This window comes from Neospora caninum, chromosome VIII (genome assembly GCF_000208865.1).
Source record: "Neospora caninum Liverpool complete genome, chromosome VIII".
NCBI classification, from domain to species: Eukaryota; Apicomplexa; class Conoidasida; order Eucoccidiorida; family Sarcocystidae; genus Neospora; species Neospora caninum.
The window spans coordinates 491,417-509,088 of NC_018395.1; the positions used below are offsets into that span (position 1 = coordinate 491,417).

At 55.3% G+C, this 17,672-nt stretch overlaps 2 protein-coding genes across 2 annotated transcripts; both read left to right on the forward strand.

Annotated features, from left to right (window-relative positions):
* Window positions 1-2,758: 2,758 nt before the first annotated feature.
* Window positions 2,759-9,799, forward strand: NCLIV_030680 (hypothetical protein; the record flags this gene model as incomplete). The annotated part of the gene is made up of 10 exons (XM_003883264.1): window positions 2,759-3,244; window positions 3,650-3,806; window positions 4,265-4,350; window positions 5,111-5,236; window positions 5,658-5,804; window positions 6,322-6,471; window positions 6,992-7,069; window positions 7,516-7,708; window positions 8,283-8,330; window positions 8,916-9,799. The coding sequence occupies 10 exons, from the start codon at window positions 2,759-2,761 to the stop codon at window positions 9,797-9,799; spliced, it is 2,355 nt and encodes a 784-aa protein (XP_003883313.1).
* A 2,173-nt stretch (window positions 9,800-11,972) lies between these two features.
* Window positions 11,973-16,474, forward strand: NCLIV_030690 (conserved hypothetical protein; the record flags this gene model as incomplete). Its single annotated transcript, XM_003883265.1, has 6 exons — window positions 11,973-12,159; window positions 12,671-12,782; window positions 13,184-13,491; window positions 13,961-14,527; window positions 14,808-15,055; window positions 15,629-16,474. 6 exons carry the CDS (start codon window positions 11,973-11,975, stop codon window positions 16,472-16,474), a joined length of 2,268 nt encoding a protein of 755 aa, XP_003883314.1.
* Between the last annotated feature and the right edge of the window lie 1,198 nt (window positions 16,475-17,672).

Genomic DNA, 17,672 nt, shown 5'->3' on the forward strand with positions numbered 1-17,672 from the left:
CCTCTTCTCCGTGTAGGAGAGGAAGAGGCTGGTTTTTAACAACTCGAGAGATTCCCTGGAAGACGCTGTGAAGTGGGCTCGATGGGGGGTAGGCCTTTGGAATGAGCTCATCGAAACGAGGGAGTACAGAACTCCGGAGGAATCGCAGAGCGGAAGCAAGTAAGGGAACCTTTTCGAAGAGACGAAAGACTAGGAGAAGTGTGACGGACGAAGCCACGCGAATCAGTGTGCAAGGTCACCGAGGAAAAGAGACAGAAGCGCGACAGAGAAAGATGTGTTTTCCTGCTCCGAAGCAGAGGTAGTCCCTGAGGGCGGGAAAAGGGGAAAGTGGCAACATTTCCGGGGTTGAAAAGCAAAAAAGCCTGAAACGCGTGGGAGTTCTGTCACGTTTTAAGGCTTGTTGCCACAAAAAAGAAGGGAAAGCAGTCTTTTGTAGCCCAGTGACCTTGTTTGCTGCACCGTCCGCCCTCCATCCTTGAACCCCCGGTGTAGGTACACCGGGCTCGAACGACGACGCGCGCAGCGAAGCGAGAAAGGGGGGAACTACGAACGGCAAGATCACGAAAATTAACGGAGAACGAGAAGACAGGGTCACGGAGACGGCAGCAAGCAACACAGCAGACAGGCTTGAACGGGAGCGCGCAGAAGTCCCCTGTTTTCGGGTGCCGTGCAGAAAAAAGCAAGAAGGCGGGAAAAAGCGGAAGAGCCACGAGGTTTTCGCTGGAAAAATGCGTCTATGCATTCTTTCCATCGTTCATCTCTTGCGCGTCCATCAAGGCACAGACACTTCGCGATTTCCTGGTTTAAACACAATGTGCGAACTGCAGAGGACACAGCGTGATTCGCTCTACTCCGGCGAGCTCGTACAGCTCGCCGTTCACCCCCCCATCTGGAAGAAAAGAACACCAGTCGAGCTCTCGAGCTCTCACCCGCCTCTCTTCTCCTTGCGCACACAGTCTTCACGTACACTTCAGGGGGCCCAACCTAATCCCGTTGTTGTCGCTTTGTTTCTCTCGCATGTTCTCATTGCCTGCTCATCCTTCTCACTTGCATGTGTGCCTGTTACCCTCCCCTTTCCTCGCTTCTGCGCAGTCCTTTCTGCCTCACGTGGAACTTGTCCTCTCTTTTCGATCCGACCCCCCGCGAGGGTCTCGCCGTGGCAGAGAGTGTTCCATTCAGGTGTACATACACCCCCTCCCTCTTCGGGTTTTTGACGGGTTCAGTTCGACTCTGTCCGAATTTTCGGTCGGTCGCGTTTTCTCAGAAAATATCCTGCCGCTTCTGGCCGCCGACTGTCTCTCTGTTCCGCCCCCCTCGGCCACAATCGCGTTCCTCGCTTTCTCGCCGCGCGTGTAGCTTTTCTCAGCCGCGAGGGTCGTCCTCGCCTATCCCACCCCGTCGTCTTGCATGCCCGTTTTCCGGGACATGAGGATTCCCTTTTCGCCGCTAGCGGAACTTTACGCGCGAGAACACGCGATACGGCGGTGAAATTTCGCGTTTTCATGCCTCGAAACAGGGATATTTCTGTGTGTCTCAGCGCCAGCTTCGCGGTGGTCCCGCCCCCGTGCTGTTCCCCTGAAGAGAGCGCGAAAGTGACACAGCACCCGCCTTTTCTCTGCTTTCTTTCTCGGCCGTACAGTTCACTCTCTGCAGATCGTCAGCAGCTCAAACGACTGTGTTCCTTCTACAGGGAACGCGACGAGGCGCATGCTTGTGTTTCCTCCCAGCCGTGTCACCTCTTTCCGCCCTGCAACTTTCTCTCCCGCTCGCGGGTTGCTCTCCTCTCCTCGGTTTCTTGCCGAAAGAAGAGGCGCGAAGAAGGCGGTTCTTCGGTTCTTTTTTCCACGTGCTTGGTTGTTTCCTGCGTTGTCGCTTCCCTCCACTGCTGAGGAAAGCTCTTCCCTTCTTTACACAAAAACAGTTTTTTTCCACTGGCGAGGAAACCTCTTTTCCCGCTCTGTCTGCCTCTTCCTGTCTTCCGCGCTCGCTGTGCCTCTGTTTGTTTCGTCTCTTCTTCGCTGGAACTTCGTATGCCTTTCCAGAGTCTTGGTGGAACTTCCGACGTGGTTTAAACTTCTGCCTTCTCTTCTCTTTCGTCTTGCTTTTCGACTGTCTGCGGATACGGCCCGCGTGCTGTCTCCACGCCTGTCTCCTAACTTCGTGCCCCGTCTGCCTCCGCCTCCTGCTTCGGTTTCCCTCCTTTCCACTCCCTTGCACACCTCTCACCACCCACCCGGGTCCTCACTCTTCCACTGGCCTTTCTGCCGTGTCTTCCGCGCCCCCGAGGCGTCTCCTTTCTTGTTTCGCGTCTCAGCTCCGGACGCCCGTCGACGTCGCTCTCACGGCGTTCTCTTTGGACCTGTCCTCGGCGCGGGTGTCGCGACACCAGGACCCTGAAGCTGACGACAGAGACTAAGACGAAACAACAGAAGCCTAAGCGAGGAACGCGCGCCGGAGCGGAGGCAGAAGAGGAAGAAGCAGGGGACGAGAGGCGACGACGAATTCGCGGAAAGGACAAGGAGACGCGTCGGAGAAAACAGTGAAGTGAGGAAAACTAGGGAGACAGAGGAGGAGGGCGACGAAAGGATGAAGCGGAAGCAACTTGCACGACAGGGGGAGTATTCAGGAAGCTCTTGACTCTTCTCCAGAAGAGACGAGGAGAGAGCATCAAGCGAAGAAGACCGTGTCCTCTTCCCTCCTCATCTGTCGCGCAACAAAAATACATCTCAAAAACCTCACACATCCCGGAGAGAAGAGAATGTGGGCTGCTGCGGAGACCCCGTCAGGGAGTCTTCCTTCTCGCTCTGGCGAGAGTGTCCCCCAGAGTCTTCAAACTTCCTCGGAGAATGTCAAGAGCCTCCGGGGCGGCGTCCTAGCGGCGCCTGGCTCAGGGCCGGAGCCGCGAACAGAGAAGAAGAAAGAGACACCGGCGGAGCGAGCAAGCGTCCTCCAACTCTTCTTCATTTCCCTCGATGGCGTCTTCTCCTCTCCACCCGGCACTCCTGGGAAAAAGGGCGAGAATGAGAGAGGCGAGAACTCCGGCCCGGGAGCGGATCGGAAAAAACAGCGAGTTGCTCCCGCAGGCGACGTGACCATGGAAGACGCGGCGGCAACAGAGACAGAAAAGGTGCAAGAACAAGCGACTGAAATCGACCAAGACGGAGACCAAGTTGCCGCCATGGCACTGGAGGCGCGACTCCAACTCAACCCGTTCGACGCAGCAGCATGGGATGCGCTTCTCGAGGTACAGACAGAAGAAGGCACAACACGCAGCGATACAAAGAGACGCGCTGTTCACAAATGTGTACAAAGACACATTGACTGTGTTCATGTATATCTGAAGTCCGACATCGACGCGTGGGTAGTTTTCTCTGCATTTAATGAAAATCGAGATGGCGTGACAATTTTCGACGTGACGGTGGTAACGCGGGTGTTTTGGAAGGTAAGATGTGTGTGTGATTTCGTCTTTGCGTTTCGTCCTTTTCTGTCGTCGTGCCATGATGCCATCCCGCCTTTTGCCGGTCTCTTTGTGCTCTTCGTTGTCGGCTCGACCTGCGAGCCCGTCAAATGCACTCGCAATCTCGCCAACCTTGTGTTTTTCGCCTGCCTTCTTCTCAGTCATGCTCTCTTATTTTTCTTCCTGTCTCAGATGAACGAGAGCAGCGAACTGTACGAGCGCGTCTTGGCGAGCTTCCCGACGAGTGTGAATTACTGGAGGCGCTACGCGGAGTTTTGCTACCGAACGGGGAAACTTCAGGCGGCCTCTGCAGTGTACAGACGCTGCATTTATGCCTGTCCCCACTTAGGTACGATTCCACATCCCGTTTCGCGTGGTCAGCAGTCCCGGCCCTGCGTAACGGGGCCCAGATGGACACTTTGGTGCAGGGGTTCCCGGTCGTAGGACGTGCATGCGTTGGTGAGCCCCTCTTTGGAGCCTTTCCCCTTTCACTTTCATTCTCCAAGACCGGGGTCGTCGGCTCTGTGCCACGCCGGGCTGTTCTCCCTTCCACCGGAGTCCCCACTATCTTCTTCCGTCTCGTTCGTCTTGTTCTCCTTCTTGTTCCCTTTCTTCTTGTTCCCCTTCACCTTCTTATCCGTGCTTCGCGTCGTTCCTTGCTAGTTCCATTCTTTTCGTGCCTCTCTCAACTCGCTCACAGTGTCCCTGGGAGCCATGGACCGCTCTGGTTCTTTCTCTCTCCCTTTCTCTGTCCCTTTGCGGCTGTTTGAATTGCCTGCGGGTTATCTCTCCTGTGGGGTCTTGCAGATCTCTGGCTCTCGTACCTTCGCTTCCTCTATCGAGTGGGAAGTCTTCAGGACTTCGTTCAGAATCTCCGCAGGGCTGCCGACAAGGTGAGGCGGCCCGTTCGCCGGTGTGTGTCGCTGAGAGGGTTTGCCTTTTGTGTCCGACAACCTCAGAGAAACGTTACAAGAACTTTTCGTGGAAGCATAACATTCTGGGGAGTATTTTCGACGAGCTGGGCTTCTGGGACTCGAAGCCAACGCCCGGGAGGCCTCAGGTCTTAGACGTGACGCCTGCATGCAGCGATGGCTCTGCATGGGTCTTGGCATATCTTGAGAGAACGATATAGACATATATACATATACAACTATATATATATATATATATGCCTATATGTGTGTGCATGTGTTTATATGTATTTGCGCGTATCCTTAATATGCGTATGTGCATATAGGTATATATCCATGCATGAACGTGCGTGTGGAGTCTCTGACGGGTATGAGTCTCGTTTTACTCCTGTCTCTTTGTGGGTGCATGTCTCGAAGGCCACATCCGCATACTCCATATATATATATATATATTTGTATATATATATATATATATTTGTATATATATATATATATATTTGTATGTATATATATATATATAGAGAGAGAGAGAGAGAGGTATGCTTGTAGTGTCGATTGAGATGCTTGGATTCCATCTCCGGGGAGTCTCATCCCTGCGTCTCGCTCTCTCCAGGTCGGTGAGGTCTCCCACTTGCATCGCTTCCTCCTTATTTTATCTTCTTCACTTGTGCGTTCTCGCTTTCTCTCGCGTTTTCCCGTTCCTCACAACTGCCTTTCTGCTTCTTTGCTCCTTGCCGTTCAGGTCGGGTTTTGCCATCGCTCTGCGCCTCTCTGGATGGAGCTGCTAGCGCTGTACATTCGCGTTCACAACACCCTTTTGCTGCTGAAGGGAAACACACAAGGCCTGCTTTCCGCGCCTAACATCCCGGTACGTTTTCCCGGTTCTGGCTAGCGACGAAGCGCGCCTGCCGAGGACACAGAAGACTGCACAAAAATTCACGTAGCGCTCTGCATCTAATCAGACATGCATATGTGCGAATGCTCATGCATGGGCATGTCGATAGACACGCGTATAGGCACACGTTTATACATGTGTGAATATGTGTGCGAATCCCTGTTTTTCCCTCCCTATGTATGTGTATGCAAATTTTGGTATTGCAGATGTCTGCAATCTATATGCTGCGCATTTTCGTACGTGAACAGGCAACGCATATGTTTTGATTGTTGGGTTGTGGCAGCCGTCATGCCTACCCTCTTTGCTCCTCACGTCTCGCAAGTTTGTCGCAGCAATACCCGTGCGTCGAGCGCGTTTCCCTATCGTTTTTCGTCACCTCTGCAACGTGTTTCAGGGAAGCACGGCTGCGGGCCTTTCCCCGACGCCGCTCCTCGCCTCGGAGGCCGAACAGCGCAGCTTCTGTCGACCCATGAGTGCGACTGTGGGTCCGCTCTCAGAGAAGCTTTCCGACGTAAATGTGCTGCGAACCGCGTTCCAACAGGTGAGGCAGGTTTTCACCGAAACGGATGCAAAGTGTTTCCTCTCGACACAGACAAGGTCGACGCTGGTGTCCACGGCGGCTCGAGAGCCCGCGGCTTCGCCCTCCAGCCCGTGCCCGGCATCGGCAGACCGTCTGCCGCGTGCCTCGAGAGTCCTTTCTTCTACAGACAGTCCGTTCGCGTCTCGCCTGTGCCTCGATAAAGGGGGTCTCGGCTGGGGGGAAGAGAGTGCGTGTCTGCGTGCAGAACTTTTCTCTCGCCTGTGTTTCCGCGACCTTTTTGTCGAATGTGGTGAATGTCAGGACGCGAGGGCGTAGCTCTGTGTGTCTCGCTGGTGTCTGCTTTTCTCTCTGCTTCTTTCGGATGTCGCGAATGGCCTCTCGTTTCACCCGGTTGCTTTGCCCCCGATCACGTTCCTTTCCACAGCTTCCTTCTCTTCTTTGTGTGGTTCTTTTCGTCGCTTTTTCGATTTACCGCTATCGTTTGTCTCCCCATGCTGATCGTCCCACGGCTCTGCAGTGTCTCTCCACCGCGATCGACGGCCTGGACGGCGTCTGGGCCGCCTACTGCGCCTTCGAAACCGCTGTCGGCGCCAACAACACACAGCTGGCCGCGAAGTTAACTGGCGAGATGGAGGCGCACTACGATGCATCGAAACACGCCTACCAGGTAGCCACAGGAAAGGAAATGTCGAAACGGAGGACACCGACCAATCCACAGCTCAGCACCTGATCCATACTTGGTCCATACTTGGACACACACGACTAGACATGCATTGAACCTGTACATGCACTCATACATCATATGCATATACACACACTGATATTCTTATACACTTCTGTACATATTTAGTAGATCACATGATGGATCAGCTGAGGTTCATTTATATCTTTGCTGGCGCACGCAGAGGGCTTTGGGACGTAGAAACTTGGAGCGAAGAGCACGCGCGTTCAGAGAAAAGGGAACACAGCGGACGCATGCAGTGACTTGAGTATTGTTGGAGCCCGAGTTATATATACATCTCTGTATACATACATATTTATGCATATATATATATATATATATAAATATGTATATGTATATATGTATATATATATATATTTACGCATGCATTTACGCATATATATATATATATGAGTTAATTTCATCGTAAATGAGCTGCTTGTCTCGTGTGTCTTGGCTGCTGCAGGAGATTGTGCGTCTGACGAGGCACATCGACCCCGCCATGCTGGCGGTGCCGCTCCACGAGGCTGTGAAGACTGAGCAGGTACACCGCAGAAGAGGGGCGTTTCTTGTCTCGGGGCGAGGCCTCTGTTGCGGCGCTCCTTTTCCTCTGCTTTGCCAGCTGCTGTCTGGTGCTGCGGTCTCGGGGCTCTCCCCCTTGCACGGGCAGACCACGGCGAATGCCTCGTCGCGCTCTCCATCTCCGCTCGTGTTTCGCTTCCGCGCCTTTTCACACGAGAGAAGTCTCTGCGTCCTTTGCATGCGTCTGGCACTGCCTTTATGCCACCCTTTCGCAGTTTCCACTCACGGTCTTTTCCCGGGCCCCTAAGGATGACGCACGGCGCCGACACTATCTGTCTATATGCGTACATGTATGCATGCACGTATCCGTCTACAGACATCCGTTTGCGACCTGCCAGTGCTTGTCATCGGCCGAGATGGGCGGTTCGAGTCGCCTTTTTGTTTGCTGTCTCGGCTCTTCTTTTGCAGGTACAGGTCCAGCTGGAAGCCTGGCGCGCTCTCCTCCGCTACGAGAAGCGAAATCCCCTGCGTCTTCAAGCAAGTCCTTTGCTGCGACGCCTCACACACCTTTTCCAAGGGTGTCTGCTGAGCTGCGCCTTCGTTGCGGATTTCTGGGCGGAATTCTTTCAGCTCCTCCTCGCCCACAATCACCCCCACAAAGGTGCGGCGCGGACGGTGTCTTCAGAACACACGGAAAGCGAGCAGAGAACAGAAAACAGAAAGGAAACAGAGGCTGCCAAAGAAGCGAACACCAAACGAGGGAGACGGAGCGACGAACGCTAGGGAAGATGAAGGAGAAGAAGAGAGCTACGGAGGAAAGCAAGAGGCGGAAGTATTTGGGACATAGATATCGCAGTCCTGTTCGTGAAGGCTTCTCACCTTGGTCTGACAGGAGACGCATGGACCGTGAAGCGCTTCTGTGGAAACGTCCCTTCTAGCTGTCACCTTTCGTCTTGTCACATTGACGTGCTTTTCAACTTTCACGTCGGGTCGCGATGGACCCCCGCATCTCACAGGAGCTGAGCGAGAAGCTCCTGCAGATATACGTATATATATATATATTTATACATATATGTAGACTTACGTATATGCACATCCACGGGTATGTTTGTACGTACATATGTGTATATCGGATGTGGAGGTGTGTACCTTTGTTGGTTTTTGTTAACGCGCATGTTGGTAGGCATGCGGGTTTGAATGGATTTGGGTTCTTGTGCGTGTCTTGTGGTGCGCAGCGGTGGCGGTTTTGCGCCGAGCCATCGAGCAGTTCCTTCCAGATGACGGTAGGCTGTTCGTTCCTCGTGTCAGTGCATCGTCTCTTTGTCAGTGTCTCGCGAGGAGCGAGTGCTTCTCTTCTGTCCGGTCTCTTGTCGCACAACCCTGCGGAGTAAGCAGCGAGGACCGTCGTCGCATGTTCTGCGGACTCGCAGGTTTCCTGTGATGGCACTTTGTCTCCGAAGAGAGAGAGGAGAGGCCGAGGACACGCGACCCTCTCTGGGCTATCGGCCGGAGTTTCCCCTCCTGTGCTGGAGACGAGAAACGAGGCTTTCGTTTGCGTACGCGCACGCATCTCTACGCGCCGGGCTCCGTGTCCCTCGCTACGCACACGCGGGGAGCTGTGCACGGATCTGACAACACCGAGAGAGGCGACGTCCTCATCCCACGTGCCCGCACAAAAGCGCTGGTCTCTACATTCGTCACGAACTTTGAAGAACTGTTGCAGGGCGGCGGAATCCAAGCACGCATAAGCGTGCGTAGGTCGTGTAAACAGATGTCTCTATCTATCTATCTACATATATATATATATATATAAGCGTGTAAGTGGGTGCATATGTGCGAGTATCAGCAGTCTCTTTTGTGTTTTTCAGAACTTCTCCAGCTGGTTTTGGCGGATTTCCTCGAGAGCCGGCGGTTGGTGAACGCTGCGGACGCGGTGTACCGCTCCGCCTTGGCCGTGCAGGCGCAGCTGCAGTCGGCGCCTTCTCCGCTGTCTCCTCTCGCCGAGACAGTTCAAGACGGAGGCCGGAACGGGCCCGGAGACAGCCCCGCAGGCCTCGCATCGGCTGTCATGCTGATTCGTTACTTGGACTTTATTCGGAGGACGCATGTGAGTGACTGCTTGTGCTCAAAAAAGGGGCGTCGGCAAAGAAAGACGAGTCGGTCTCGGAGAGCACATCTCACCAGACTTGTCCCTTTGGCAGTCTCCGTTTTGCGTGTCTCTGCGTTCTGTCCATCGCCTTGCGGGGGTGTTTGGTGTGCGAGCGAAAGCCAACCGACAGCGGTCTTCTGTCTCGTGTGTCCTCGGGCGATCGCTTCGTTTCCAGGCGCCCATGCACCCGGAAGAGACAAACCGCTCACAGTCGCACGCCTTGCAAGGGTCTCTGCTGGGACGAACGCTCCGCCTTCAGAACTGTGGACGGGCCCCGAGAGAAAAAACTCAGAGACGCGAGGGCGCACAGCTTTTGGCTCGCCGTCCACACTTTTGGCAAATAGCGGGGGAGCGCCGCCTTTGCACGTAGTGTCTCCACGCGGCACAGACGAGCGATCGTGGGCGACAGGGGGAGATTCTGGACAGGGGAATGCTTCCCCCAGACCAGGCACCTATCTCTGTCGTTTGATTACCGGTTCCTGTAGATGCTTCTCTCTCTCTGCTATCTCTCTTCGACGCTCTGATGGACAGGAGCGTCTCAGGCACGCTGCACGTAACAGCCGGTTGACTCGTGACCAAGTCGCATGCATGTGCTGTGCGTGATACCCAGGAAGGAACCACTCTTCGCGCTTCGCAAAGGCGCCCGTCGCACGTGTCTCTGTTCGTTTCTTGTATAAACCTTTCACGCCTCCCCAGCCCGTGCACCGCTCAGCTCCCTGTGCACCACAACCATCTGTATGTATTGTATCGATATTTGCCTATACATATATATATATATATATACGCAGGTCTACCTGCATGTGGACATATGTATATATATATATATATACAGATAGATAGATACAGGGCGAGTGCAAAGATCGGAAGGGAACGGGAAATCAGGGAGGGCCTTCGTGTTCTTTCTGTTTCGGGGTACTAGGAACCCACCGTAGTTTTTCGAAGCCGACAAAGCGCCTCAACTATACCCGCTCGGGCGTTCGGTTTCACTTTCTGAGCGCGAGGGGCAACGCGGTGAAGCCTTCGCGAAGGTGCGTGCATTCCCGCTATTAAAAGAACCAGATAGGCGCCCGACGGGATGCGCCGGTGATCCTGTCGGTAACTGGGGGGGTGTAGCCAGGAGGAGAGAAACAGAGAGGCACGGAGGGGGAAGGCAAGCGCGGCCAACGCCCGTGTCTTCCTGTGGAAGTCGCGCGCGGTTTTGAAGGAAACGTGCGGACGTCTCTTTCTGTCCACCTCACTGCGGCTGAGACAAGGAGGGGGGTAGACGGGGAGGAAACGGTTGCAGTGAGAGGGAGGCAGAGAGAATGAGGAGGGAAGGGGATCCAGAAGAGAGGAGGCATGCGTGAACAAAATAGCGCGGTCTGTTTTCCTTGTTGCTTTCTTTTTCCATGGCGAGCAAATGCGTGTCGTGGGCGAGCCCAGGGTCCAGTCGCGGTAGATCGGTGCGCACGCACAAAATGACCGCGTCTTCGAGCGGGGAGCCGGGCGGGTACAACGCAGAAAGACTGTTTTCTCCAGCGAGACAGGCCTTTTCTCGCCTGCCTTCGTGTCGCAACTCGTGCCGTATTCTTCAGTAGAAGACCCGCACACTGTGCGTGAAACGGTCCAGCAGCTGTGTGGAAGCGCAGAAAGCTCGTCTCTGCCGTTTAGAGTGTCGGATGTTTCATCTTTACAGTCTCGGGAGATTTTGCGCGTTTCACATCGCGCGGCCCCGAGCGTACGAAGTCAACTGTCCACCGTAAAGCCGACGCTGCTCCCGGGAACATACGCACATGCGCCGAACATTATCTAAACGGTTGCTCATGTACATCCGTGCATCCACGCTCATATGTAATGCATCTATATATATATATATATATATATATATATATATGCAGTTGTTTGTGCCTATAGATCCAAGATGAAGATTTGTACATGGGGGAGAATGTTTATTGTGTCCACGAGGGCGAGTGTGGCTAGTCGTAGACGCCAGCCTGGTCTGTGTGCCTTCTGGAGTGAGTCGCCTGAGACTCCCAGGATGAAAGGCGACCTGAAATGGCCATTCACGATCTGTTCGATCTCTCGGCGTGCCTCTCCATGTACACCGTAGATTCGCACTCGAGGCGACGTCGAGAGACAGAGAGGTGTGGGCGGTGGGAGCTTTGTCAGCTTGCTTTCCCTAGTTCTTCAGCTGGCCGAGACGTCCCCCGGCAGTGTGGCGGCTCTGGGAAAAGGCGCGGAACCCCCGATTTCTGTGCAAAGATACTGTGTGCATGTTTCCGGTTTTGCCTCTACGCATATTCGTAAACGGCGGGTCTTGGCGTGCCTCAGGCGTCCTCTTCCTGGCTGTCTCCTTTTTCTTGAGACAAAACTTGCCCGGGTGAACTCTCGGGGGACGGGCCCTCTCGCGAGCGCGCGAAGCGACGCAAGCGGTGCCCTGTGTTGAATGCGGCTCCAGAACTGTCGTTCTCAGAGCCACCGTCTTCATTTCGTTTCCTATCAGCATACCCACGCCTATATGCATTTGTGTTCCTAACGCGTGCGGCCTTCTTATAACGGTTCCCTCGAGGCCTGGCGCATGCTGACTCGGCCGTATCGAGACGCTCCGTCACTCAGACGCAGCTTCTTAAGTGCATTGCTTTTTCAGTGAGCGTTTTTTCGTTCCGTTTGGATTCTGTTTCCGCGTCGTCTCCATAGCCCACCCGTCATACCTTCGCCCCGCTTGTTTGTCTGGTGTGTGTCCGCGTCCGACTCTTTCCCGCAGGGCGAGACGGTGTGGCGGGCGAGCTTCTACGAGATGGCCAAGGTCCCGCAGGGATGCCCGTGGGAAGTTTTCCTGGCCTATGCCCAGGCGGAGTGGCGCATCTACCGCTCAGAAACAAATGCCTTGCGCGCTCTACGAATCGCGTATCTCCGGTACCGGCTTCATGTCCACTTTCTGGTCGCCTATGTCGACTTCCTGGTCGGCATCGGCCGTTTAGATGGTGAGGCAAACGCATGGCAGCGCAGACCGCAGCCCGCCGCCACGCTCGCCGGATCGACAGAGGCAAAGATGAACCTAAGGTTCGCATTCCCTCCGCGGACGTGTGTCTCTCTGGTCTTAAGATACGGAGCCGGCCAAATAGAGATCGTTTCAGTGGAAAAAGATCTCTTCAGGATTCTCAAAGCACGTGTATGTACGCGCGCTTCGAGCATCTGTATCGATGTGTAGATGCTCTCCGGACTTAGGGCGGAAAGTGCCGACGTATTCCGTGGAGTTGGAGCCAATCCAGCATGTATTGGGTTCTTCAGAAGCGGCGCCTTGCGCTAAAGGAGTGGAGAAGATATCCACTGCATTCACTCAGATATGCGTCAATCGATCGAGACGCCAGCATGCCGTGGCGCGAGCACCTCTGCCAAGTGTCTGTGTGTGTGCGCCCGCGACACGCGAAAAAAAACCGTGCCGTCCGTGAATCTTCTCCGTTTTGCTCGGTGGTGTGTCTTGTCCGGACGCAGCTGCCCGAGAACTGTTCCGGATTTCCGTCTGTACTCTGCAAAGAGAGAAAGGGACTGGAAGTGCCTTGCTGTGGCGCAAATGGATTCGTCTCGAGCTGCGCTATGGCGACATGTAGGTCCTCACTCCTCTTGTGTTTGGAAGGGTCTGTGACACGGAAATAGCTGATCTCTGTGCGAAGGGGGCTCTTGTAACTCTTGTATCCGGATGACCCAAGTCACAAAGAGAGCTTCTGTGTGCGCGTTTTTCCCTCGCTGTCGTTTGGTGTCGCCCCGTCCCCCCGGCGGTCTTTGTGGCCTCTCCTCTTTCCGACCTTCTACGTTTCTGCCCGTCACATTCCTTCGTCTCGTCCTCCGTCAGCTCTTTTAGTCCTCGTTTGTTCTGCGTGCGTGTTCCCTCCCCCCGCTTTTTTTTTACTCTGAATGGAATTCTCTGTGTCGTGGATCCGCGTCAACCGGATTAAGACGAGAGAAGCCTACGCCTGCTTCCCTCGTCTTCCGTCTCTCTCCCTTCAGGTCAACACTCCAGGGGGTGATCCATTTACGCGCCCAGCAGCGGGCGCAGCTGTCCCTGGATGACGCGAGCCTGCTGCAGTCTTCGGTGGAGCTCGACGGCGCGCCTCTTGGTGCCTCTGGGGCGGGGCTGCCTTCCGGGGAGGCTGCAAGTCGCCATCGAGCAGAGATGGCTGTCCTCTGCAACAGAAACTCAGTCGCGCATGCTGAGGGCGGCGGCAAAGAGAAAGGCGCCGACGCGACGACGGTCGAAAAGGACGATGTGGCGCGAGCGAAAGTTGCTGTCCGGAAACGCCAGTTCATGGGCGGAGGTAAATGCAGAGACGGCAGCTGTTGCCAAGAGAGAAAGAGACACCGTCAGTCCGTTGCGACCGTGGATGCCCCGTCTCCACAGAGATGCATTGACTGACGTCGTTTTTACAGAGTGTCATGATGCGTTTTACGCTCCTGATACGCGGTCAAATCCGGGAGTCAAGTGGTACGGACAGTGGTAATGTGGCGTCTGATGTACGTTTCTTCCATATATATATATATATATATATATATATATTACAGCGTTTGTGTTAGTGTCTTTATGTTTGCAGTGCGTTGGCGAGTCGCTGCGCCTCTGAGGTGGCCGACGCCGCGTTTCCAGCTGGTATCTGCAGGTGCTCTTGTGTATCTGTGATTGGTGCACATCAAGTGTCGAGGGATTTCTGGATGCGTGGCGGTCTTTCGCCGAGGCTTAGTGAATGTGGGTCTCTTGATTGTTTGCTCGGGCTGTATCTTTTTTCCGGTCAGATGGTTTGAACGAGATTGCGGACTGCTACCACATGCTGGGGCACCTAGCGCCGCGGTCGTCGCTTTTGCGATCTTTCTTTGCGGATGCCGAAGAGGCAGAGCCTACAGCAGAGGAAGCGCTTGCAGCGGTTTTTGGCGAGGCCGACATGGAGCGAGACGGCGTGGACGACGGAGACGAAGCCGAAACTCAAAGAGAGGCAGAGCGGCGGGGAGGCGGACGGCGCAGAGGCGCCAGACACGGGAAACCGCGGAAAGGAGAGAGTGAGGATCCGGACGCAAAGGCCCTGACTGCCTCGGGTGTCCTTCCAGCGCAGGATCCTCACGGGAAGGTGGAAACGGAGACGCGAATGGGAGATGGCGCGGCTTCGGCTGGAGGCGGAAGCCCCACAGCAGGCACCGGGGCGGGGTACGCCAGTAAACTCTTGGCCGAGACCGCGAAACGAAAATTTGCAGAGACCGCAGCAGCGGCACTGCCAGAGAAGGAGGACGCGGAGGCGGGTCCAGTCGAACCGCCGCAAGCTCTCTGTGACTTGATTGCACTGTTGCCGAAGAACGACATGCGAAACTGTAAGCCGAGTTGCAGGATGTTAGCCTGTCGACGTGGAGTCGTGATTTCTCTGAAACACAGTTACATTTCCGTGTTACCAGATAGGGAAAGGCGCCTCTGCCGGCCAAAACGCTGAGCCATGCAGTGTACGCGCCGGCATGTATTTTCATTTACCTGCTGTTCTGCGGGCTGCTCGGCACGGCTCGCTGGACGACAGAACAAAGGCCGAAGAAGGTGTGGTCGGCCACGCTGGCTTGGGTCTTCACTTCTCTTCCAGGAAAGCGTGTCCTGTGTCCGCAGTTGTGGATGCGGATCTCGTGGACTACACGATGGTTGCGTTGGCTGGATTGGAACTGCCTGAAGTTCCAGAGTCGGAACGCGTCCCGATCCAGGTCAAGGATCTCTTGGCCTTGCGGCATTCGCAGCTCCAGTGCTTTCGAGCGATGCAAATCCAACAGCAGGCGATCGCGGCTGTTCAAAAGAGCCCGAAAGCCCCGGTAGCCTCTGGGCCTGGAGCCGAAGCGTCTTGCGCTGGGGCGGCGGCAGATGTAAGTGTTTGTTTCGCACAGTGCATGCACCGTGAACCTGTCCACGAAATCACTTGCGTTGCCAAAAGAGCGCCAAAGCTAGCCGAGTACAAAGAGGGGAACGTTTCCCCACGTGCCGCTCGGCCTTGGGGCTTCATGGAGGCTTCAAAACACTCAGACAACTGGATCTAGCCACGCCAGGAACGAAATCCAGTTGAGAGAAGGTAGTTCGTGAGATGCTCGACGGGTGGAGCGCGTCACGTTTGTCAGATGGGAGGCAGAAAAGGCAGGCGTCAGAAGGACGTCGGTTTCTCAGCTGGAACAGTGACGTTGTGGCGACCCTGAACATCGTTTCCACCTACTCGCCGACAGCACTGTATCTGTGCTGTCAAGCTCCAGTTGGGCCGCCGCGTGAAGGCCAGCAGCTGAGATGCCTTTTGTTGTGGAGTTTGTTCTGTTTTGTGTCGGTCGCGTGCCTCCTTGTCTCTTTTGTCTTTCGGGTGCATAAGTTCAGCGTTATTTGCCGGGGTGCAATCGCAAACAACGCTACCGTCATGCGTTTCTGGTGTTTTCTGGTTGGTCTCTTGTTTCCAGGAAGAGCAGGACGCGGAGTCCCGTACGGGTCCTTCCCCGTCGCCGTTCCCCGATCGCCGGTCGTCGTCTCAGCCGCGGTCTTTCTTCGGGCATCGACGGCGAGCAGAGGGGACGCGCGACGGCAGGGGCCGGTCTCGGGCATCTGCTGATGTGCTCAGTTCCGCTTTGTCAGATATTTCCAGCGGGGACGATGAGGCTCCGACCCCCCCCGACCTCGAGTTCTATGGCGGCGCATCCGGCGAACTGGCGGAGCAAGCGTATTTACATCCAATTGTGCATCCTCCCGGCCAGGCCGTGGGGGCAGGAGGCCCCGCGCCATGGCCGGCTACTCTGGCGCATGCTGCCAGTGGGCTGCCGCCTCCTGCTCGGTATGGAGGCGCCCGCCAGCCTCAGGTCGCAGGTGTGCGCGCTCTCCAGGCCGCTGGGGCGTATCCCGTCCCACATCAACACCTTTTGTATCCTGGCCAAGAGTTTTTGGTTGCGCCTGGGTCAATTCATGTCCGAAGTGCGGTAGGCCGAGAGGCTTTCGTCCCCGGGGCAATTGGACCTGTCTTCCCGTCGGCGGCCGGGGGAAGTGTCCCGCCGGGTTGGGTTGTCCCAGGAGGTCCGCCTCCTGGCAGTCTCCACGACCCGCATTTAGCCGCCGGAGTGATTCCAGGTGCCGTTCCGTTTGCACATTTGTACCCGCAAATGCACCCCGTACCGAATCCCATGGCCGCTGTCGCTCTCGGCGCACCTCGCCACGATGTTCCGCCCGGGTGGCCTGCGGCTCCGAGCTTTTTAGGGGGGTTGTTCGGAGGCGCCCCGCTTCCGAAAGCTACGAGGAGACGCGTGGAACCTGAATGAAATGCGTCGGTTGGTGTCCAAACGTAGGTAATTCGTGCCCCATTTGAGGTGGACTCAATCCGGTGCCCTGTTCGGTATGGAGGCTCGCATTGTGCAAGTGGTTCTCCGGTATTCCAATGTGTCAGCTCAAGTCCTCTCTTGTCTACGCGGGTGTCCCGCGTTCGCCCCGTCAACCGACTGATTCCAGAACGATACAACACCAATGGTCCTGGCGCTCGGGCCGTTCGGGACGCCTCGGCGAGGTGCTTTTTCAGACACAGAACCCTTTGTAGGGGAAGCGAAGAGGCAGATGATACCCGTGTCGGAAGAAAACAGCTATCACGAGTGTCATCTGCGAGCGAAGCAGGGCGTGCACTCGTGCTGACAGTTGCTCCACAGAGCTACGACTCTCACATTTATCTGCGGCGAATGCTACGGCCGTGGGATGTTCCACCCAACATAAAATGCAAATTTTCATTTGTAGTAACCTGGTCGTCTCTACCGTGTCAGAGAGCGGTCCTACGGCTCCAACAGCGCAGCGGATGTGTGTTACATAAGACGCTCCAGAAACGCATGGATACTCCGTTTGACGGACGGATACCCGTAGTCGATCAATAGTTTTTGGAAAGGATTTGCGATCGTACTATAGAGAGGTCCGGTGACCAAAGCCACGAGACCACAGACCTGTCCGCTTTCCCCCGCAAACGCAGCTGAAAGGGAATCTTCCGACGGACTCCCCGCTAGGGACGTGCAGCTAAAGTTATGCATTGTCGATGATACGCCCCTCATCGCATAAGCCAAGCAATTGATTGACCTGCGACAGTCGCGTACGCTCTGCGACTGGTCGCCAGCTGGACAGGCAAAAGCGAAACACCCCGACGGGTGCACAGCAGCGTCTTACTATGCAGTGTATAGGATTATAGCGTGAACCCACGTTCTGCAATTTTACACAGAAAGTGGCGAAGACGGAAGCAAGCAGACAACCGGTTTGAGGCCATGATAAGCCAGTCACACCTACTCTCCTCCAGGAATTCATACTTTTTTCAAAAGAATACGCGTAGACACAAGGGCGAACGGATGTGTGCACGAAAGGTGACTTGTGGATCCTTCAGTTTCTTGATCACCATCGCTTGACTACACCTCGTTTCGCCTTGGGCAAGGATGTGCTGGCGTTGTGTCTCCTCGCATTTCGACTGAGAGCCACATGGCAACAAAGAGG